This window comes from Melanerpes formicivorus, unplaced genomic scaffold, assembly GCF_026170545.1.
Source record: "Melanerpes formicivorus ecotype bairdi unplaced genomic scaffold, bMelFor1.0.p_v2 SCAF_8, whole genome shotgun sequence".
In the NCBI taxonomy this organism is placed as follows: Eukaryota; Metazoa; Chordata; class Aves; order Piciformes; family Picidae; genus Melanerpes; species Melanerpes formicivorus.
This window is the reverse complement of record NW_027142360.1, coordinates 21,258,653-21,282,002: the sequence shown is the minus strand read 5'-3', so window position 1 is coordinate 21,282,002 and position 23,350 is coordinate 21,258,653. Positions and strand designations below refer to the sequence as shown.

General features: G+C 47.1%; 1 protein-coding gene across 2 annotated transcripts; it reads left to right on the top strand.

Moving 5' to 3' along the window:
* Positions 1–1,108: 1,108 nt before the first annotated feature.
* On the top strand, positions 1,109–23,257 carry RANGAP1 (Ran GTPase activating protein 1). Of its 2 annotated transcripts, none has more exons than XM_068142537.1 (16): positions 1,109–1,251; positions 3,104–3,248; positions 4,628–4,755; positions 5,651–5,710; positions 6,350–6,529; positions 7,766–7,900; positions 9,044–9,202; positions 9,366–9,479; positions 11,246–11,345; positions 12,116–12,200; positions 12,580–12,757; positions 13,168–13,281; positions 13,653–13,755; positions 15,470–15,558; positions 17,385–17,506; positions 22,407–23,257. In XM_068142537.1, exons 2-16 carry the CDS (start codon positions 3,137–3,139, stop codon positions 22,474–22,476), a joined length of 1,749 nt encoding a protein of 582 aa, XP_067998638.1. In that variant the 5' UTR covers positions 1,109–1,251; positions 3,104–3,136; the 3' UTR covers positions 22,477–23,257. The 2 variants fall into 2 exon arrangements, with proteins under 2 accessions (XP_067998638.1, XP_067998640.1); XM_068142539.1 differs by lacking the exon at positions 1,109–1,251 and adding an exon at positions 1,319–1,492.
* The last annotated feature ends 93 nt before the right edge of the window (positions 23,258–23,350 follow it).

The window sequence follows — 23,350 nt, the reverse complement described above, 5'->3', positions numbered from 1 at the left end:
TCTTGAGTCCATAAAAGCATTTGATATTGTTTCTTAAACCCATAGTTTGGAGAACTGTGAGAGAATTAAGCATAACTCTTAAAATGTTTTGAGACCAAATGGCAGAATGAAACTGGTCCATTACCCACTTCACTACAGATTCCACCAAGTATCTGCAGCTACCACCTGAAATTGTACCTGCCAGTGCCTGCAGGTTGCTGCTAGGAGAGAAGAGGTTGGGTTGAGGACCTGTGCAAGCACACTGCAGTCAGTAGCAAGCAGGTTTATGCACAGCTCACCTAGCCTTGTCACCTAGTCCTGTACTCTAGAAAAAAAGGGCACACAGAGCATACACATGGAACTGCCAAACTCATGCTTTTTGCATCCTTAAGTAGGAATGACTGTGCACTCCTGGAGCACTTTCCTTCACAGAAAAGTTTGACAATACCATGTAAGTACTGACTTAATTTTAAAATCATTTTCTGCTCATCAGCACAAGATGAGATCTGCAAACATTATCTGAATGAGGTTTCACAGAAGAAGGAACTCATGTCCCATCTCTGTGGGTGGCCTGCAGAGCAACTCTGAGCTTCTCTGACAACGTAGAATCATTAAGGTTGGAAAAGACCTCTAAGGTCATCAAGTCCAACCATCAACCCAGTAACACCATGCCCACTAAACCATGTCCTGGAGTGCCGTGTCTACATGTTAACATGTTCCCTGAATGCCTGCAGTGAAATGGGCTCAGCTGCAAACCACAGATTCACTCCAGTCCAAGACCTGTGGCATGGCTGCTGCACATCGGAGCCTGTGTTCTGGAGAGGAAGGCAGAAGTGGCCGAGGGCAGACACAAGGCCGTATTACACGGCTTGAGTCGCACCATGCAACAGCGGCCTGAGAGAGCCCGGCCGAGGCCCAGGCCCAGGCCCAGGCCCAGGCCCAAGCCCAGGCGCTCGCCAGATGGTGACCCCGCGCGAGGCATGTCGGGTAACCCCCCCCCCCCCCGGCCTACACGTCCCGTCGTGCAGCGCGGCTGGCGGCGCTGCGCGTCCCCATAGCCCTGCCCCTGTGCGGCACGCCGTCCGTCAGCATCCGGCGCGGGGCGAAGGGGGGCGCCTTTGTGACGTCACACAGCGCAGCCAATCCCGGAAGGGAGAGCAAAACTGCCGGCTTTCAAATCCTCCGCCTCCCCCGCCCGCCCTTCACCCAGCGTCCCCGGCGGCGGCGTGAGGGCTCGGGCCGGCACCACGCCATCGCTTCCCGCGGCCTGAGGTTAGGGACGGGACGGGGCGGGGGTGATAGACGCTGCAGCCGTTGGTGGCCGGCACAGGGGGACTTTGTGTGGTGAGGTGATCTTGCGGGCTGCACTGCCCCCTCCGCAGCCGTCCCTGCCCCTTATGGCGGGGGCGGGGAGGCGGGAAGGGAGCGCTTCGCGGCGCTCCCTTGCGGAGGCGAGGGAACACCCCCTCCCGTGGATGCGGGTCACGGGAGCCCTTTCCGCCCGGCTCCGACGGTACGGCAGGGGCCATCCGCGCGTCTGGCGAGGAGGGGGGCAGCGGCGCTGTCCCCGGGGTGGCGGGGTCCGGAGGGTTGAGGGGGAGAGCAGGTGCCGGTGTGGCCGGCTCTTAGCAGCTTCCTCTAGGCACGGGGGCGAGCCCTCAGCCTCCATCGGGGGTGCGCCGCGCTAAGAGGCTGTCAGAGGCTGGCCGGAGGGTAACCTTGCGCTGTTATCCGGCTGCCCGGTGAGGCTGAGCCAGCTCCTCCTGAGGGTAGCACAGCAGGTACCGGTGCGGTGTCTGTTGGCAGGGACCAACTTAAAGCATTCGGCCGAACTTACTTTATCTGACTGTCGGTTAGCATACAACTTTATACAGCCTTTAAGCAATGAGGAAACCTCTCTTCTGGCACTTCCAGACCTTGGCTTTATTTGTCAAACATAACTAATTTATTGTTTTTTAAAGCTTTCCTTGCGGAAGGCTTAGCGGTGAGGAGGGGGCTGGTAGGTTGACAGCTGGGTGTGGCTGGCGTGTTTGCCGTAAAATGTGCTTCGGGATGTGATGTTGAGACTGGGAAGTAGGCAGTGTGTAAGGTGAGGAAAGTAAAAGGAATTTTAAGGGAAAGAAGCAAAGGGAATGAGTCCATCTCTAGGGCATAGGAGAGCAGACTACTTCCCAGCTGGGTGTCAGGAGGAAAGGATGCATGTGCAGCTTCAGGAGGTGTTTTAAAACTGGTGCTGTTTGGCTTGGATGTGAAAGTGTGGGGCTGCTTCTGAGTCAGATGATAACAGCAGGGAACCAATTTTCTGTTGTAGGGAGGATGCTTCACCCCTTCTCACACCCAAAGTCTGCTTTATAAGCATGCTGCTTCTAAGCACTAGTTGTGTGTAGTCTTTTGTAACAGCAGAGGTGCTGGCATCAGAAACGTGCTCTGTTTATCCTGAGTGGAGGCTGATTACTTCATGCAGTGATTGATACTCATTAAATAATGGTGTGCAGATGCCACTAAGCATGGCTTAACTTGGAACTTTTGCCTCAAGGCAAAATCCATCACCAGTGTAAGGTCATCCTGTTTAATGTGTGTAATGAATCTTTGTGGGACTTTGGAAAGGAAAGAGGACACACAAACCTGAGAGTTTTGACTGCAGCACATGTGATGTTTTCAGCAACTCAGTGGTTCTAGAACTGTGCTGACCAGGGCACTGCTGGGGTTAGCAGTGAAAAGGAAAAGCAGCTGTGTGCTCTGGCTTGCTTTGGACAAGAGGGGAAGTGTACAGTGTGTATAATTAAAGGATGGGATTTGTTAGTCTTTGTGCAACACTTTTACAACTAAAATTAGTGTCTTAATGTGGCCATAATGCATGGGTTTAACTACTAGTTAGTGATGAATTTTAACAGCTCCATGAAACCTCAAGTACTAGAAGAAACAACACCATTTGACTGCCTGGCTTTGGAATATTAACCTATCCTAACTTCCATAAGTCAGCTATGGTTAAAACACTAGTGGACATTGAATACTTAGGAACAACCCCCACAGTGTTCAAATAAATACAATTATAGAGAGAGATTGTGTTGTAGTTTGCTTTCCTTAATGTTAACAGGTTTTGTTTTGTTTTGTTTGCTTTCAGTTGACAGCATTTAAAGCCTGGGAAAAGAGGAAAATGGCATCAGAAGATATCACTAAGCTTGCAGAGTCGCTTGCCAAAACCAAAGTGGGTGATGGACAGCTGAGCTTCAAGGGCCAGAGCCTGAAGCTCAATACAGCTGAAGATGGTAAGAGAAAACTTCCTTGAGTTAGGGAAGTGCCTCACTGAAATAAAGTCTTGTGGTGAATGAACATCCTGTTAATTCTGCATGGACAAGTTGTCATAATATTAGCTGTGCTGGAAGGGTCTCTCAGCTACAGCTGCTTCTGATAGAGATGTTTCCTTCTCTTCTGTACCCTGCTTTGACCTGTTACACTGGCACTGCTACAGCTGGCAGAACTGGTGTTTAGCTCTCTGCTGTGTGATTTTTTTGTTGTTGTTGTCTTGCTGCTCTCTCCAAGTGCTTTTGATAGTCACTGTGTGTTAGAAGTCAGCTCTCCTTTTAAAGAGTAAGCAATGCATGGCAGCACTTGGAACAAGGAAATGGCTTCAAAGACCTGCACCGAGGAATGGGCTGACATGGTAGTCTGCTGCAACAGCCCAGTTTCTTTCCAAATGTTTATCAGTTGGTTAAATTCTAGGGTTTTCCTCAAGAATACCTCTCTTGCTGGTGTATGTGTGCTTCCCATTACAAATGTCTTGTGGTGGCTGCTAATGTAGTAAATGTTTGGAAGGCTAGGTGATATATTCTTAGATCAGCATTTCTGCCACATCAAGAACTAGCATGCTCTTCAGTTATTTGCTGTGGTGCATACCTTTCCAACTGATTTCAAAGGTGATGCTTTTTCTTGAGGTCATTTAACTATCATAGAATGGCTTGTGTTGGAAGGAATACTTCAAAGTCATTTAGTCCAGTGCCCCCTGCAGTGATCAGGGACATATTTAACAACATCAGATTGCTTAGAGCCCCTTCCAGCCTGACCCTGAATATTTCCAGGGACAGGGCACCTAACACATCTCTGGACAACCTGTGTCAGTGTTTCACCACCCTCACTGTAAAGAACTTCAGTGTGGTGCAAAGCCTTGGAGCTTGGAAATAAGTGCCCAACAATAGGAGAGAGTCTGTGGCCTGCTCCTGCGTCTTGCATAGAACTTGTCTTGAGTTAAATTGTTGCACTTACATATTTGTAAGCAAGCACCTACTTTTGCAGTCAGTGGGAACTTTTCTTCAATACCTGTCAACTTGTAGCTTAGTCCTTGCATCTTTGTTAGGTACACATGCTCTAGCTCCTAAAGCGTGTGCTGGATGGCAGAGGAACCTTGCTGAGGAAGTAAGGAAACTAAGCCTTGCAGATAGGAGGATGGCTGTCAGAGAATAGAACTAGAAATAGAGAAGGCAGGGTGGGGAATGGAGAACCTTCTCTAGTGACCTGACACTTCAGCTGTTCTCCATTGCTGTTTCAGGGTTCTTTCAGATAATGTTGCTCAGCTGTTTCGATAAGTGTAGAGTTGAGTGTTACTGTGGTACCTAAGAGGATAGAAGGCTAAGATGACTGCTTTTTGCAGCTGAAGAAGTCATCAAGCAAATTGAGGAATTTGATGGCCTGGAAACATTGTGCCTGGAAGGCAACACAGTGGGTGTGGAGGCAGCAAAGGTCATTGCCAAAGCCTTGGAGAAGAAGTCGGAGCTCAAGGTGAGATCCTCGTGAAGAGTAAATTGATGTAGAGAAATACTGGAGGCCTATCTATTCTCTTTCTGTAGCAGCCCACCTTGAGTTAGCCTCAAAACTTTCTTGGTGGTTCTTTCAGCAGGAAGAATGATGGTAAGAAAATATGGCAGAACCTGGGGACTTTAGGATAGTGGGAATGTATTTTGCATTCCTAATCGTTCCTGTTCAGAAGTCTTCCAGTCTTAAAGCTGTGAAGCTGCCCAAAGTCTCTCTGCAGAGGAAGCATCTGTAAACAAAGAACTGTGACAACAGAACTTAGCTTTTCCCATGAGAACTTGTATCATATCTTCTGAAGAATGAGTCTTCAGAGAATACCTGAGAATGGAGGAAGTGCACCAGGAGCTCTTTCCATGTCCAAGCTATTTTCCCTGCTGCTGTTCTAGCCTAATGTTATGAGGCTGTGCTGCTAGAGGCATTGTCCTTTGCAGGAGGAGAAGTACGGAGCACTGATTCATGTTAATCACCCCAGTGAGGCTTTTCAAGCAAGTCCAGGTTATTGAGCTCCTTACCTTAGTAAAATCTTCATTCCTAATGTATCCTTCAGTTTCCTGCTGCTTTTTTCCCTGTGGTAATTTGCTCAGCAGAAAAAGAATTCTAGCTTGGGTGCAAGCAAGAACTCTTGCTTGGTGCTACTTAGTGTGCATTTCAGTGACTTCATCCTTGCAAATGAAGTCATTGCAAGATTATTTCTGTAATGCTTTTTAGTACAAGTGACAAGCCCAAGGGAAGACAGACAGCATTAAGCTGTCCCTAGTGCTGTAATACACCTTGAACATGTAAACCTTTGACACCTTTGAATATGTAAACTGTTATCCTTTAATATTTTTAAGGGCTTCTCTCTGTATGTTTCTTATTTTAGAGGTGTCACTGGAGTGACATGTTTACAGGGAGGCTAAGGTCTGAGATCCCTCCTGCTTTGGTAAGTGAAAACCAGATCAGACTTCTGACTAAACTTCTTTCCTCACCTGTCATGCTTCTTGTGGGAGTGTGGTTTTTTAGTGCAGAGCTGATCTTTCTCCATGCTGCTAACACTCAGTGCCTAAGAATAGGTGAGTGATTGGGTTTTTCTTCTCTGAGGGGGAGAAGAGTTGATAAAGGGCCAAATGCAAGTCCATGCTAGCAAAGAAGCTTTTTCACTGGGGAGAACATCCTCATGGTCTGACAAATAGAATGGAAACTAAGCTTTCTGAATAAAAGCATGTGACTACCTCTTCCAAGCATGTTACAAAGCTCCCTGTGTCTGAGTCGTCTGAAGCAGGAACATGAAACACTCAGCAGAATGAAAACAATTAGTGTAGAGTGGGGAAACTCACCTAAGGAAAATGTGTTTTGACCTGAAGGCATGGGATAACTTCTTGGGGACTGTCTTATGGTTATCTTCAGCTTGATTTGCACAACTTCTCTGGCCTTAGCAGTGAAGTTTTATTTCCCCAAGGGACTTTGCTGAATTCCCTCCAAATGGGAATTTTTGCTGCATCACTGTCATAGCTACTGCAGCAATGCTGTTGCTAGAAGTCAGTCCACTGCCTCCTACTTACTGCCATCTGTTTCCTTACAGATCTCTTTAGGGGAAGCACTCATCACTGCTGGAGCCCAGCTGGTGGAACTGGACTTGAGTGACAATGCCTTTGGGCCAGACGGCGTGCGAGGCTTTGAGGCGCTGCTGAAGAGCTCTGCGTGCTACACCCTGCAGGAGCTCAAACTCAACAACTGTGGCATGGGCATTGGTGGTGGCAAGGTATGGGTTGTCTCCTTTTTAGGAGTGAGATCAGAGGCAGAACTTGAATTCAGACTTGCCCTATGCAGAGTCACAGAATGTTGGAGGCTGGAAGGGATCTGTGGTGATTCTTCAGTTCAACTTTCCTGCTCAGGGCAGCTAGACCAGGCTGTTCAGGGCTGTGTCTAGTCAGGTGTTGAGTATCTCAAAGGATGGAGACTTCACAGGGTCTCTGGATAGTTTTATCCCAGTGTTTAAGAACCCTTAAAAAAAAAATTGTTGTGTTTAAATGGGATTTTCTCTGCATGAGTTTATGTACATCTGTCTGGCTCTGCCTTCCTTATCAGCTTCCAACCCCATCCTGTTATGGTGGCTTTTCCTACACATGGATGAAATCCCCCAGAGCGCACTCTAGCCTTAAAAATTCTAGTTCAGCATTCTCCCAGCATGTATAACTTTAAGTCCTTAGTCATTCTTGATGCTCTTTGCTGGACTCACCCAGCATGTCCATGTAGGAGCCTGGAACTGGGCACAGTACACAGATGCATTTCACAGGGCTGAGGAGAGAAGATTCACTTCCCTTGACCTGCTGCCAGTAGTTCTCCCAAAGCATCTCAGTAGACTTTCTTTGCAAGTGCATATTGTTAGCTCATAGTCAACTTCTCATCCACTGGGACCCCCAGATTCTTCTCTACCAAGCTATTTTGCTCCCAGTTGACTTCCAGTTTATGCCAGTACATGAAGTTATTCCTCCTTATTTGCAGGACTTTACATTTCTCTTTAAACTTAATGAGATTCTTGTTGGCCCACTTCTCCAGCCTCAAGATTCCTTCCCTCTACATTCATGGATGAGTTTCTGAAGTATGATAAGCCCATCTGTCTTGCCAGGATAGGAGAATCTGATGTTTAGGATAGAACTGTTGTATGTCAAGGGACCCTGCAGCCTTGGATTTGAGAGGACAGTGCTACCAGGCCTAGCACTGAAGGGATGTTTACTAGATGAAGCAGAAAGCCTGGACAGTCACTATCACTAAGACCCTACATGTTAAAATGCTGCTGATGGAGTCTAATGTGTTCTAGTGTTGCAAAATTAGTCTGCAGGTGTTGTAGTTAGACATCTTTATTGCATCCCCTGCTGCGGAAACTTAGGTTTCAGTGGTGACCAGCATGCTTCTTGAGGGCTGGGTACACAAACCAGAATCTCCTTCTGAAGGAATCCAAATGTGAGGTTGTGTAAACTGCTTGTCCTGTCTCTAGATATTGGCAGCTGCTCTGAAAGAGTGTCACAGGAAATCAAGTGCCCAGGGCAAGCCTCTGGCTTTGAAAGTATTTGTGGCTGGCAGAAACCGCCTGGAGAATGATGGTGCCACAGCTCTGGCTGAAGCCTTTGGGGTAAGTACCAGAGCAGAGCTTCCAGATAGCAAATTGGAGCAAGGTGTGCTGAAGTGCTGATGTTGAAGATAATGCACATGGAGCTTGCCTCAGTTTGGAAGCAGTGGCTGATTGTTGGTTCACTACAGTCTCAATGTTCACTGCTGGAACTGGAGCCTTCAAGTGTGATGAGCACTTACAACTCTGTGACTTTAAAGTTCCAAACACATAGCTGGTGGTTGTGTTAACTGAGTGAGAAATAGGCATCTCCTGAACAGATTAATACTCCTGTTCCTCCTTCTGGTTCTGTGCTAATAGAGGTTAGCTGACAGTGAGGTAAGTGTACTAGCTGACCTCAAGTGCTCCTCTGCCTACTTGTTCAATCATCTGGCAGAAGCACTTTTTCACTAGGATCATCCTGTGAGGGTCCTAAATGCCCCTTAGCTTTCTCTGGCTGTCACTGGCCAACTTGCAGGTTTGTTAGAGAAAGAAAGCAGATGTCCCAGTTCTTCTTTCCTCTACTACTGCAAAAAGCAACTTCTTAACTACAGGGCATGTTGTCAGGTACATTAACAGTGATACTGTGAGTTATAGGTGGCTATTATTTTTGTAGAGAGCTGTCTGGGTGTTTTGCCTAATGAACAATCATGGCTAGAATAAGAGTAAGTACTTGAGAGGCACAAAGTGATTCGTGAGGAATTCAGACTGAGTGGCACTACCAAAACAGGATTCATGATTCTGTTTTGTGGCATGCTGTTCAGTGCATAAACAGTGTTCATACCAATTTTCTTAGGGGTTTGCTTCTGCCATAAAGGCAAAATGTAGACTTCCTTTGGGGGGAAAAGTGCCCAGAGATGCTGCTCAATCTGCTTCAGAGGTGTTGAGCCACAAGTGAGGAACTCTTGTTTTAAGCTATCCTAGAGCAGGAGTGCTGGGAGGGTGCTGCCTGTTACTATTGAATCAAGGGCTTTTTATTGATCTGATAACTTGCTATGAGCCTGCAATTTCATTTAGATTTGTGCCATAATTGCTGGTAAATAAATCTATTTGGGGGAGTGCTAATGGAGCTTTGAGTTGGAGGCAAACAATGTCAGACAAATCCTAGAGCAGAGCATTATCTTGAGAAATGCCCTAACAGCTGCTTTTATCTGCTTCCATTCCCAGATCATTGGAACTCTGGAGGAGGTCCATATGCCACAGAATGGGATTAACCATCCTGGGATCACAGCACTGGCTCAGGCTTTTGCTATCAACCCGCTGCTGAAGGTTATAAACTTGAATGACAACACCTTCACGGAGAAAGGAGCTGTGGCCATGGCAGAGGTGCGTCCTAAGCAGTTGTGTTGGGTTTGTCTTCTGCTTCCCAAGCTGCCTTAAATGGAGGCAACATTAATGCCTCTGTATTGGTGGAGCCATATGCCACACTGTGGTGAGCAGGATGACCTCCAAAGCATGTTTGTGCCTTCATGTTTGTGCTGTCTTGCAGACTCTGAAGTCGCTCCGGCAGGTTGAAGTGATCAACTTTGGAGACTGCCTGGTGCGTTCCAAGGGAGCTGTTGCTATTGCTGATGCTGTTAAAGAAGGGCTTCATAAACTGAAGGTATTGTCATCTTCCTGCTCATCCTTCAATCTGGAAAGACCTAGTTTCCCATTTCCTGTTTTTCTGTCCACTGTTTTGAAGTGGAATTCACTTCAGTGCTGGTCCTGTGCTCACAACTTGAAAGCAATGAGCTATGAGGAGAAAGTTCTTCCTGGAGAGAGTTGCTAGCCATTGGGATGTGCTGCCCAGGGAGGTGATGGAGTCACCATCCCTGGAGGTGTTCAAGAGGGGATTGGATGTGGCACTTGGTGCCATGGTTTATTAATCATGAGGTCTGTGGTGATGGGTTAGACTTGATGATCTTTGAGGTCTCTTCCAACCTTATTGATTCTATGTTGTGAATTAGTGGTGTCACCACATGCAGCTAAGGCTGCTCTGTGTGGAGGTGTGCCAGAGACCAGTTTAGACTCTGATTTTTTTGTGTTTTAGAGCTATTGGTTTAACTGCCCAGGGGTGTTGTGGGGTTTCCCTCTCTGGAGATATTCAAGAGCCACCTGCATGAGTTCCTGTGTGACCGGGTATAGATGATCCTGCTTTGGCAGGGGGGTTGGACTTGGATGATCTCTCAAGGTCCCTTCCAGCCCCTGACACTCTGATTCTGTAACTTGGCAAGTGCTAGTCAAGAAATATGATAATGGAAAGATCTGCTTAGGGAACCTCTGAGGGTTGTGAGCAGGGACTGAGATGTTCTTCATGACCACCTTGTAATATCTCCAGTGTTTCAGAGTTCATACAGCTGGTACCTTTTCTTTGTGTTAGGGCACAAAGAAGCTATCAAAGATCCAGCTTGGTTTAGGGTTTGGGCAATACCAATCTCCTAGATGAGTGTTTGCACATGGCTTGGATTTGAAACTCCTGTAGGCCTGAGTGTGGTCAGTAATGTAAGCTAGGGTCTCTAGAAACACCTGCCATGGGTTCAGCTGCCCCAGGGCAGATGCTGAACACAATTCCTAACTTTGCTGAACTTTTGACTTTGACTGTAAACTTTTCTTCATATTTGAATCTCCCAGGAAAAAAGAAGTAAGAATTCCAACAGGAGCATTGATGTGAACAGTCAGAGCCTCATAACTTTTTTTTTTTAAGATCAGAGGTGGTTAAGGGATTGTAGGATGAAGCAATTGCAGCTGATTCACTCTGTTCAAGGACTACTTAGCTTTTGCTGTTAATATTAAATCCCTTCTTAGGAAAGGATTGGCTGAACACAATGTGGAATGCTTGGGGGATGGTGCCTGGCTGTTTAGTAACTTTACTCATACTAGTCTGGCCACTCTGTTTTTCCTTCTGTCTGCCAACAGTAGTACTACTCCTAGTTTCTTTTGAAGGCCTTTAGCTTGCAACTGCAGTGTTCAAAAGCAAATGTGCAGTCCATTTAGTACAGTAGCTACCTTTCTTCACTAAGACTTGCTGGTGTGTGAATTCTGGAGTATTCTTGTAACCCTTGAATGTGTGAAGGTATCCAGCCAGCTGATTGCTGAGGAACCAAAGTGTCTGCTACCTTCTAGGTGAGCAGTCAGAAAGGTCTGGTCTCTGGGGCTATTCTAGTGAAGTTACCTTCAGCAGTGTTGCCCCTAAGGGATTTTGTGTCTCCAAATGCCCCTTTTGGGTATGAGCAGGAGGACTCTCTGTGAAGTCTTATTTCTAATTAAAAATACTTTGTTTTTTAATAAGAGCCTCTCCCAATGAGTCTTTGCAGAACACTTGTAGGCACAGGGGGTGATGTGAATGACAGATGTTGATACATTCTGCAAACAAATCCTTCTGCTTAGGAACTGAATTTGGCCTTTGGTGAGATCCAGCGAGATGCTGCTCTGACTGTTGCTGAAGCTCTTGAAGATAAGACACAGCTGGAGAAGCTGGATCTCAATGGTATGTATACTTTGCCTGATCCCAGTGAGGAACAAGTGACAGTATCACATTCTACCCTTGCAGTTGTCAGTGTTTAGAAAGTGGAACTCAGAGTAACAGAACTTCAGTGACCTCAGGCCAAGAAGCACTTAGATCCTGGAAGTTTTCTTGAGCCATTAACTGAGTTCATGGTTGGTTAAGCTCTTTGATACATATTGTAAGGTGGAAGGATTAACCTGGGGTTTCATGCTTGGGAACAAAGCTCTGTGCACATCTCTGCAGAAGCCTGGGAGAGCTTTGGTGCTGGCTTTTACTTTTCATCATGTGGGTCACTGCATTTCAGTAGTGCTGTGCCATGTGTCTTTGTTTCAGAATGGCTGAGAACAAGAGCTCTTTAGAGAACCATCAGGAAGTCACACTGTTGTCAGGCTTGGAAAGGACCTTAGGGATCATCTAGTTCCAACCACCCTGCCATGGGCAGGGACATATCATGCTAGATCAGGCTGCTCAGAGCCACATCCAGCCTGGCCTTAAACTTCCAGGGATGGGGCTTCTATGTACTGTCTCTCAAAGACAGCCTGAAATATTAGGAGGTTTGTTTGCCTCCATCCATTGTGTGATGCTGCTGGAATTCAAGTGCTTGATTTTTGCATTGCTGCCTCTAAGGGGTTGTGTAGAAATGACTGATAACTATTCCATTTCAGAAGTAAGATAGGCAAGGCAAGACTGTACATGCTCAAGAAGAGATTTGTGTGCATCTGTTAAGTCTCTGCTTTCTTCTGTCAACCTAGGTAACACTCTGGGTTCTGAGGGCTGTGACCAACTCCGGGAGATCCTGGAGAGCTTCAACATGGGAGCTGTGCTGGGACCTTTGAGGTTGAGAGTTTACATTGGAAATTTGTTGACAGTTTTCATCAATGTTGTTCACCCATCCATTTTCAAATAAGAGCTGTAAGCATTGCAGATGGATGTTGGTCTGTCTGGGGGTGCAGTGTGGATGGAGCACAGCGAAGGGATTCTGTAAGCTTTCTGTCTTGTTCTCATTGGTGGACTTAGTGTTAGCTATTGATTGCATATCCTGCTCTCTGCTTGCCATTGTCAACTGGGTGACTGGAGCCTAAGTGTCCTCTCTGTTGTGGACAGATGACCTCTTGCAGTAATTCTTGAGGGGAGGCTGTTTCTGTTCTTGGGGGGAAATGTTTCAGTTCTGCTGTACAGGAATTGCCAATACTGTAACATGCAACTCAATCCTTAGTGATGATGAAGAGGAGGACAATGAAGGGGAGGAGAATGAAGAGGATGGGGAAGAGAATGAAGATGAGGAAGATGATGATGAAGAGGAGGAGGAAGAGGAAGAACAGCAGCAACAGCTGAATGAGAGAGGGCCAGGGGAGGAGGAGTTACTGACTCGTACAAACATAATTGATTCACAGGTAAGCTTATCTCCAGATACATTCCTGCTGCTTTCAGCTGGAGGAGACTGAAGGGGGAAATGAGATCTGGAGTGAGTCTGAGCTTGGAGTGCTGGCAGGTGTTCACATTCCTGTGTGGGCTGGCACTGTAGTAAGTTAGGGATATGACATGCATGAAAGAATTGTTAGTGTGCCTGTGCACACATGCATGGAGGGGAAGGCTGAGTGGTGGTTGCTAACAGTGGGAGAGAGTTTTTCCATGTCCAGAAAATGGTGGGAGCCTTGTAGATGCAATGCTGTGATAGCATATTCTGGGGGCTCATTCCAGGCTCAATGTAGCAAATCCTGAACTGAGGCACCTGTGTCCTGACCTGTCCTACATGCATTTGCTGCTGAACTAATAAACTTGAGGTGAATCCTGCCTGTTTCAGAGTTCAACCCCAGTGCCATCTCCTCCTGTGGATGTTGCCACATTCCTTGCTTTCCCATCCCCAGAGAAGCTGCTGCGGCTAGGACCGAGGTGCTCTGTGCTGATAGCCCAGGAGGTATGTGAGCCAGGAGCCTTATCATAGGATCAGTCAGGGTTGGAAGGGACCACAAGGATCATCTAGTTCCAACCCCCCTTCTCTTTTAGAATCATTTCATCCCCAGAGCTGACAACTTTCTCTTGAGACCTAGATTTGCATCTTCTCCCCAGTGATCCTGAGGAATCTTGTGGAAGCAGATATAATGAAAGCTTGTAGTGGCACTGTGTAGAGTAACTTTGTGTTATTGCTTATGCCTGTGTGACCAAGGCAAAACAGATGTAGGCCAGCTGAAGGCTGTAATTCTTGTCCCAGCTCTAGCAGAGACCCCTATCTTCTGTAGCTGGTGAGCAGAGGACTGCAAGGCCTTTAACTTGTTTGTTGTCTTTCAGACAGATACATCTGATGGAGAGAAAGTAGTTACAACTCTCCTAAGGATATCCTCTGTCTTCAAAGATGAAGCCCCAGTGAAAACAGCAGTGCATGAAACAACAGGTGACTGGACCTTTCCTCACTTCCTTCTGTGACCTGCCTCAGCATCAAGGACATCAGTGCAAAACAGAGGAAGGCCTCTGTGGGCCAAACTGTGTTGGCCCTGACAGCAGGAAACCTTAAAGTGCCAGACTGCCATGCTGTTGTGCAGAGTTTCCCTCTGAACTCAGCACATCTTATTTTTCCCAAAGCTTGAGAAGGGGAGTCTGTGGCTGCTGTCATAGTGGATCTGTGCTGCCCTTACTGCAACTCCTTGATGCTAGGTTGTCAGTAGTTCTCTGTTCCAAGGTCAGTTAATTTTTGAAGGCAACAGCATTTAAAGTCTTCAAGGCATTCAACATCTAAAGTCTTTAGCAGGAGGTAGCCTTTCCAGTGTAGTATTAAGAGTATAAGAGGAGACTGTAAAGAGAAAGCTCTTAGTGTCTCCTACCAGTTTGAAACATGTAATTCCCTCTGGAAGCTGAGATTTGTGACATGAGACAAGGCATAGAAGCTAATGTACAGGTCAGGGGCTGGCACTGTATTGTGGAGCAGTGCTTCAGGTGAGGTCTGGGTTTTTTTGTGTCAGCTAGTAGTTCCCCTTCATGTTTTCACTTGAACTGGAATTTCCAGCTGCCACTGACAACTCCCCATCAGTGCAGCCCTCCCACATGTGAGCTGCCTGTCAACATTGTGCAGAAGACCTGGAATCCATTTTTAAGACCAGGGTGTGCTCCAAATGTGCTTTTCCCCTAGTTTGGAATGTCTTAGCTTGGAATATATAGGCATGGTGAAACTCTCTGTAAAGCAGTAGTGTAATAGAGTTCCAGTTGATTGTGTCCAAAGCCAATCAGTTGGCATCTCATAGTTTCATTCAGGGTTGGAAGGGACCACAAGGATCATCTAGTTCCAACCCCCCTGCCATGGGCAGGGACACCCCACACTAGATCAGCCTGGCCAGAGCCTCATCCAGCCTGCTCTTAAACACCCCCAGGGACGGGGCCTCGACCACCTCCCTGGACAACCCATTCCAGGGTCTCACTGCTCTCATGGTGAAGATTTAACTACTGCTGACCTCAGCTCATGCTCACTGAGCTGCCTCCAAGAAAAAATGGAGCACAGGGTATTCCTGTTGTCTGAGGTGTGCTTCTGTATGCATTTATCTTAATAGCTGTTCCTCACTGCTACTCCTTAGGGCAAGGTAGAACCTGGTAATTACTCTTTCCTTCCAGAAAAGTAACCATCAGCTGTGAGCAGTGATGTAGCTGGCTAAGGTCTGGCACTGTCCTGCAGCAGTTCTGGTGGGCTCTGAGAAACCAGACAGTCAGATGTCAAAATGGGTGCCTTGCCTGCCTTACAGGCCCCAGAGGCTAAAACACTGGCTTGCCTGTAATTTGTGGCAGAATATTGGTCCTGAGGAAGCCCAGAAAACAACTGAGCCAGTTTTCTTGTGTTCTCATTCCTTGTGAGTTCAAATAAAAGGGTGAGATCCTGATGGCCTTTCAAATGTCAAGGTCCTAGCTCTTGCTGCTCTGCTTCACCTGGTTGTGTTTGTATGCAGGCTCAAATACCTGGAGGAGAGCATTTTGTGGTGCACAGGACTGAGATCAAACTGCACCTGAAGCTTGGCAGTGTGGGAATTAGATGTTCCCTGAGGTTCTGGGTGGTCAATCTGGATCTTAAAATCCATAACAGTTTCCCTTTCCCTGTTTAATAGGATATGTTTGTTTATTTCTAGATGCTTTGATGAGAAAAGCCTTTGGTTCTGCCACATTCAATTCAGATGCATTTCTCACAAGCCTCTTGATCCACATGGGACTACTTAAGGTATGAAAGAAGGAATGAGCTAAGTTTATGGTCTGTTTAGGCTGCTGAAGACCAGGACCAGCTGGGTTTGGGGTAATTATGTTGCCATGGAAGCAGCTGGGTGCCTGTGTATGCCTGATGCCCAGGGACAATGGAAGGCAGCAGGTCTGGCAGCAATTGCAAATTGCAAGGTTGCTGTAGGATGAAGGCTCTTTGTCTTTCTGCTTAATATGCTCTGTGTTCTCAGTCATCCACTAAAGGTAGGGAAGGTCTGGGAAGGAAATAGTGCTGCTGCTGGGCTATGGTGTCTGTAAAAAGCCATGTCCAGGAGTCTAAGCTACAATAATATTATTAGTTAATGGAGTCCTTTAGGGCATGGCTCAAAAACATTCCATTCACTCATGCTAAACCAGTAGCAGTCAACTTCCTGCTTTAGAGCATCTTTGCCAAATATTAGTCAAATATGTAGTGATATGAAATAAACTCTCCTGAGAGAGGGGGGAGGAGGGTCAATATGAGACCTAACAATTGTGCTAGAATGCCTGTAGCTGTAGTCTGGAGAGGTGACCTCTGCCCAGTCATCTCACTAGAAGTACATCTACAGGCATTCTAATGCCTCTCCCTTGCCTCCTTGTGCTGCAAGGGTTAATGTTTCTTACTTCCTCAAGACCTGGAAGCTGAGAATGGAAACTTGGACCAAGACAACTGTAAACCCCAGAACAGCCATAGTATGGTAAAGCTGCCATCTCTTAATTAGGTTTACAGAGATCTTTCTGGTATCCTTCAGCTTGGGGTACAGGTTAAATCTTAATTTCCCAAGAGTCAGTTAGCCTTTCCTTGGACTGGAGCTGAGCTTCCCACTTCTCAGGTAGCTCAGTAGAAGCAGCAATGGCTTTGTTCTGCAGAATGATTGTTTTGGTGACTACCACCTACCTCTTATCCCATACAGAGAACAGCAAGTGTGCATGAGGGGTAAGTCACAAGCTTGTGCTCTGGAAGAGTTTTCAGACCAGGAAGTGGCATTGATGATGATAAACCCTTGAGGAGCAGCCAAATGATTGTTTATCCTCTGTGACACAGAGGACAGGTGAATTAGGCATATGTGGAGAGGAAGCAGCTTCCATCATTTTCTGTCTCACATAGCTGGGAGCAAGCACATAAGCAACAGATTGTTCTTAGCACCATGAAATAGAGTAATACTCCTAGGAATGCAGGTCCAGATCCTGCCTCCAGAATGAAGGGTTTAGCTGAGATGGCAGTGGAAAAATTAATGAAAGCAAGTAGGGCCCTGTGGGTTAGCATCATATTAGGAGCAAGAATAACTTAGGTGTGGTGGCAGCAACAGGGATGACTTTAGCTTTATCTTGTATGTAGTTGAGGGACTGGTTCTGGGAACACCACATCAAGTTCTGGAGGAAGCCTGCCAGAGTGGAGATGGGACAAAGATGAGCTCCAGAATTATGCAAGAAAAATAAAGCAACTGAATGCTTTATGAATTGAATGTGGGTAGAATTCCTTAGAAGAACACTTTGACACAGGGCCTCTGAGAAGACTTGGCTGTTTCACTTCGGTTCATTACTTCCTTTCCCCATTGTTGCTGCTCTCAGTGATTAGGCTCTAACTGGTAAGTGTGGGAATGTTCTTCCTGCTGATTTGTTTCAGATGCTGGGAGGCTATGGAGCTGGCTGTTACTGTCTTGAGGGATATTGCACTTGATCCAGGGAGCAGCTTTCTCTCCTACACTATGGCAGCACTTCATTCAACAGGGAGTTTGTTGCCTCTGAGCTGGAGTGGGTTAGATAAAATAGTGACTGTCTGCCTAACTTCCTTTTATGTCCTTTGTTCAGAGTGAAGACAAGATCAAAACTGTCCCAAGCCTCTATGGTATCCTTATGACATTGAACCACATGGTCCAGCAGGATTACTTCCCCAAATCCCTGGTCCCAGTTCTCTCAGCTTTTGTCACAAAGTGAGTATTGTACTTGCCATGCAGTCACTTCTGTGGGAGCTACTGACACTGAGGGATAATAGCTGTGTCTACTAAATCTCTGTTCTGAAATTAAGCATTAAGTTTCATGGGCCTCTACTTCTCTTGCTCACTCCAGAATGCATGGTTTAAAGTAAAATGTCTTGATCCTAAAGATGTAAAGCTGGCTTTGCAATCTCTGCTTCAGAACCAGTTAATTGTGAAGGGACTCATGCCAGTCACAGAAGGTGATTTGAGCTTCAGGAACTGCAGCTTAAGCTGCTCAATTTCCAGCTACTGCTTGAGTCATCTGGATCTAACTGTACCCTTCAAATCACCCTTCTGAGTATGAGGGTCAGCAGAGCCCTGCCTGAATTGTCATGCTGTGTAACACTGAACACTTGCACACCAAAACAGTGGAAAAACAAAGACTGAAGTTGTTCCTACTGGGACAGCAAGAAGGCCAGCAGTAGCTTTGAGAACTGAACTGGGAGCATAGGTGAAGAAGCTGCTTCTGCTGCCTCCCTCTAATGTTCTTTCTTCCAGTGTACATGTGGTGCTCAAGGATATGGTCTAGTAGTGGCTCTGGCAGTCAGGTAATGGTTGAGTCTTCTCTAACCATGGAGATTCTGATAGTGTTGGAGGGTAGGTTGGACTCTATCAACTATCTCACAGGTCTCTTCCAACCCAGTTAATTCTGTGATGGATATAGAATCAGCTCCTGCCCCACCAACTTCAGTTTCTTAATGTCCTAAAGCACAGCCAATGCAACAACAGTGGAAGTTCTCTTCCACATTAACTTCTTCAGTGGAAGTTACCAAACACTGGAATAGGCTCCCCAGGGAGGTGGATGAATCCCCATCCCTGGAGGGGTTTAAAAGAGGCATAGACTTGGTAGAGGTAGATAATGGTCAGACTTGATTGTCTTAGGTCTCTTCCAACTGCAAGATTCTGTGATTTAAGCAAGAAATATCAGGACCTTGGTGTGTGAAGTTGTCCAAACAGATCACTGGATTTCTGCTGTTCCCTCCACTGCTGCCTGTGATCTTGCCTGCTGATCAAATAGATCAGTGTGAGAGTCCAACACCAGCCCCAAAATAAAAGGATGAAGGAACTGATGCCTTTACTTTGTCAGGCACTGGTGGTCTGAGACCCAGCTTGGTCAAAACAAGTGCTACTCAGTGTCTATCAGCTTCAGCTCTCCAAACAGAGGGTTTAAATCACTCAAAGCTGAGACTGCAGAAAAGGGGACTTTGGTTCAGTGCATTTGACCCTTCTAATGCACTCTGTCAGATTCCAGTGCCTGGAGTAACTCATAACTCAACTTGACATATCCTTCTAAATGTCTTGTGTGAGCAAACTCACTTACACACATGCAAGGAGAGGGGGGATGTAGGCTCCAGGCCTACAAAATACCACTGAATGTATGTGTTTAATCTATGGGTGATGCTGCATGTGGCAAAAGTGAAATTCTAGGCTTAATGTATTCATCAACAACAATTCCATGGATTCCAGAGGTACAAGAGGGGAAGCCTGAGATTGTTCTAAGAGTCTGTAAAAGTTCTGGGAGCCAGGAGCCTCTCTCAGTAGAAGGCAGATCTGCCTGCCCCAGGAATGTAGGGGGTGTTCATGCCAAGCCTGCAGTGTCCTTGGTCCTGAGAAATTCTTGAAGCCAAAGTGTTCTGATTTGCAAACCCCTCTGCAAGCTCTGATAGCCCAGGGGAACTGAAGCCCTCTGCAGCATAACGAAGCCAGCACTAAATCCAAACAGCATTAGCTTTGTGTTTTGTAAATACATGCATTTCTTTAAATGTTTGCTTTAAGGAACCCAAGAACAGCTATTAAATCCTTCTCAGTTGTTTGGAGAGAACAGGAATAGTCCAAAAACCAGAGAGTTCAGTTCAAGCAGCTTCTCAATTAACCTACATCCTTTGTATTTCCTTGGAATTCAGTCAGAACAAAGTCACTTCCAAACCTTAAATAGTTACCTGGTTAAGCTGCTCATTTGGGCTCTTTCTGCAACAAACCTACCTCTGCTGTCACAGGATGTTAGGGGCTGCAAGGGACCTCTGGAGGCTGAGTCCAACCCCCTTGCCAGAGCAGGACCATAGATTCTAGCACAGGAATGCACCCAGATGGGTCTTGAAAGTCTCCAAAGGAGGAGGCTCCTCCACAGCCTCCCTGGGCAGCCTGTTGCAGTGCTCTCTGACCCTCACGGTGAAGCAGTTCCTCCTCATGTTGAGGTGGAGCCTCCTCTGCTGTAGTTTCTATCCATTGCCCCTTGTCCTATCCCAGGGTGCAGCTGAGCAGAGCCTGTCCCCTCCCTCCTGACCCCCAGCCCTCAGCTATTTATGAACACTTATTAAATCCCCTCTCAGCCTTCTCCAGACTGAAAAGCCCCAGGGCTCAGCCTCCTCTCATAGGGCACATGCTCCAGGCCCTCAGTCCTCCTGGTAGCTCTCTGTTGGACTCTCAAACCCATGAGTCCCTCCCTTGCAGGTAACTGACACATGGTGGTTTCTAGGTTTTGCAGTTCCCTCCTGAGCTTCTTGAGCTGTTCAGTTCTTACAGCTGCCTGGGCTAGAGCCCTGCTGCCTTTTGCTGCAAGGGGCTTCCCTTGGGAGTGGTTGCTCTCCTTTCTTTTGTGACAACTTGTGATGCTGCTGTTGGTAGCTGTTCTCCACTCAGTAATGAAGTGATGGCTGCAGACCAAGCATCATCCATCTTACCCTGCTGATGTCAGGCTGGTTTCTTTTTGGTGGACACAAGAGGGTGCTGTGAATCTTTTCCATCCATTTTTGAGGTGGAAGCACAGAAAGTGGCTGGCTGCTTGCCTGCTTGTTGCTTGCTGGAGGTGGTGGTGTGGTGTTTTAGTAAGGGTTGGGTTTGGGGATGTCTTGTTTGTTTGGCTTGGGGTTTTTTCTGCTCTCTGCTGTGGGGTTGGATGGCATTACTGTCATCTTTCAACAGTTCATAGGCAAGCAGTTGAACTCCACAGCAAGTAAGGAGGCTCTCAGTGTTGGAGGAGGCTTGGTGTTAGGAGCAAAAGCTGAGGGAACTTGGCTGTGTGATCAACATCAGCAGCTGAGGTTCTGTACAGCTGCCTGTACAGAATCAGCCTCTCCTCATTGCACACAGGGCTGGATCTGCCAAAGCTGGTGATTGGAATACCTCACCCAGCCACTTTGAAGGTGAACTTCAAGTTGGACTTGTTCAGTGTGGGACAGTGAATGGCTCTTGGGGGCATAACAGGGGTAACTCTTCTCTGGGATGTGCTTCTGCTACACCAGAGCAGACAGGGAGGCCTGTACCACAACCTCAGCAGCTGCTGGCCATGTGCATTAAGCCAAAGATTAATTTCATGCTCCTGCTTAGACATTCTAGTCTTTATTTCAGCACCCCCTTCCTTCCCAAAGTGAGTGGCCCTCACTGCTATTAATTAAAGGTTATTTTGCTGTGAGGGGTTGGGAGAGAGGTTAAATCAATTATTTCCATTCTCAGAACAGAGGATTAGAATTAATTTGGAATTCCCTAATGAATGGCTACAGAGTGTGGTTTCAGTGGTGCTTAGAGAGCAGCTAACCTGTAGCAACAACTGCACACTGCTGGGAGGTGATGGAGGTATTAGGGACATTTTTAGCCCCATGTTAACCCTGCTGTGACTATTTCTGTTGTCTAGTTTCAAGGAGCAGGTTATTCTGCTACTGTAACCTCTCTGCTAGGCCCTTTCAGAGGATGCCCTGCTCAGCTTCTGTGCTCCCTGAAAGGAGGCCTGGCAAAGCCAGTCAGGTGTATACTTGATCTCAGGGCTGGGGAGGGCAGGAGGTTACGTTGCCTCTTTTAAGGACTTCAAAAGTCCTGAGATCAAAGTTACTGTTGGGCCACAGACAGCCAATGGCTTGGTCAGAAGAGACTTCAGTATGAGCAGGCCTGTCTTCCATGTTTTGGGGCCCTATACAGGGGATCTATGTGGAAAATCCCCTTGCAAGGGAGGGAAGGAGGTTGCCACCCCTGCTTACTTTGTTCTACCCAAAAGGAGACACTGAACTCGCTGAACTGCAGAGATCAACAGCCTGCTCCTGGAAATAAATGCTGTTGTCTTCCTGACTCTGACTTAGCAACAGGAGAGAGTTTTCCACAGCAGGCTCTGAATGGGAAGCAGCAACGAGGGCCTAGCTGCAGGAGATAAGAGGGGAAAGGATGTACACTTTGGGGCATGCAAGCTCAGTGCATTTTGAGCAGTGTTTATTTGCTCATTCAAAGCCAGATAAAAGCAGTTCTTAAAGGTAGTGTTTTAAGTCTGGGCTGCATCAAGAGGAGCATAGCCAGCCGGTCAAGGGAGGTGATTCTCCCTCTCTACTCACCTCTGGTGGGACCCTACCTGGAGTACTGCATCCAGTTCTGGAGCTCCTATTACAGGAAGGATCTGGAGGTGCTGGAGCATGTCCAGAGAAGGGCCAGGAGGATGATCAGAGGGCTGGAGTACTTATGAGGACAGACTGAGGGAGTTGGGGTTATTCAGTCTGGAGAGGAGATGGCTCCGAGGAGGCCTTGTTGTGGCCTTCCAGGACCTGAAGGGGGCTACAAGAAAGCTGGTGGAGGGACTTTTTAGGCTGTCAGGGAGTGATAGGATTAGGGGGAATGGAAAAAAACTAGAAATGGGTAGATTCAGATTGGATGTTAGGAAGATGATTTTCATCCTGAGGCTGGTGAGACACTGGCACAGGTTGCCCAGGGAGGTGGTGGAAGCCTCATCCCTGGAGGTGTGTAAGGCCAGGCTGGATGTGGCTCTGGGCAGTCTGATGTAGTGTGAGGTGTCCCTGGCCATGGCAGGGGGGTTGGCACCAGATGATCCTCGAGGTCCCTTCCCTAACAATTCTGATCCTGTCTCCTCTCCCCACAGACCAAACCGTGCATTTGAGTCCTGTTCCTTCGCTCGCCACATGCTCCTCCAAACCCTCCACCAGCTGTAAGAGATGGGAGCTGCTCCTCTGCCCTTCCTCCTCACAGGACTGCTGGCAGCAGAGAACTCAGAGCTGCCTGGGGGAGCGGATTCCAGAGCTCACAAAGACATGCTGTCCTGTCCTTTGTTTGTTTGTCTGTCTCTGTTTTCTCCCTGTAGAAGGTCTCTCCTCCTGCTTTTTATAAACCTGAACAAATCCTGCTGAATTATTATTTTTTTACTCCAAGTGACTCCCTTGTCTACAGGGTAGGTTCTTTATGCTAGGGCAAAGTCAGTGCTGCTCTGAGCTCTGCATGACTTGAAGAGTTCTCCACTTTGCTTGCCTTGGTAAGGCTGTGCCAAGAGAAACATGGGGCCCAGAGGTGCTCCCAACAAGATCAACTCAGCTGTGCATTTTATGTGGTTAGACTGACTCCTGCCTGATGGCTTTCAGCACAGCAGAGGATCTGCTGCTGCCTCTGCTTCTCCAGGTTGGTGGAGTACTTGACCCCTTTCTGCTTCTGCTTGGTCAGAGGGGTGAGATGTGCTCCTCTCCTTTCTTTCAAGTCTATTTCATGCAGGCAGTGTGGGATTTGTAGTTCATACATCTTCCTCTGCTGCTGTGGCTGGAAATGTGTGTTGTGTGGCTGACCCCCGTGGCCACTGCTTAAGGGAGCAACCATTTTCATTGTAAATTTGTTTTGCCAGTGCTTGTGTTGTTCCCTCTTCCTTATCCTTCTCTTGCTAATAAAATAGACTTGATTTGGAAGTGAATACAACCTAGGAAAGCCCTGTGGAATGTGTTCTGTTTCTCTCTTTTTGACAAAGCACTGGCACTCTGCACTCTCCATGTTTGGAAGCTGAGCCACTTGTAAGGGTACAAAGGAGCAGGGATGTGCTGATCA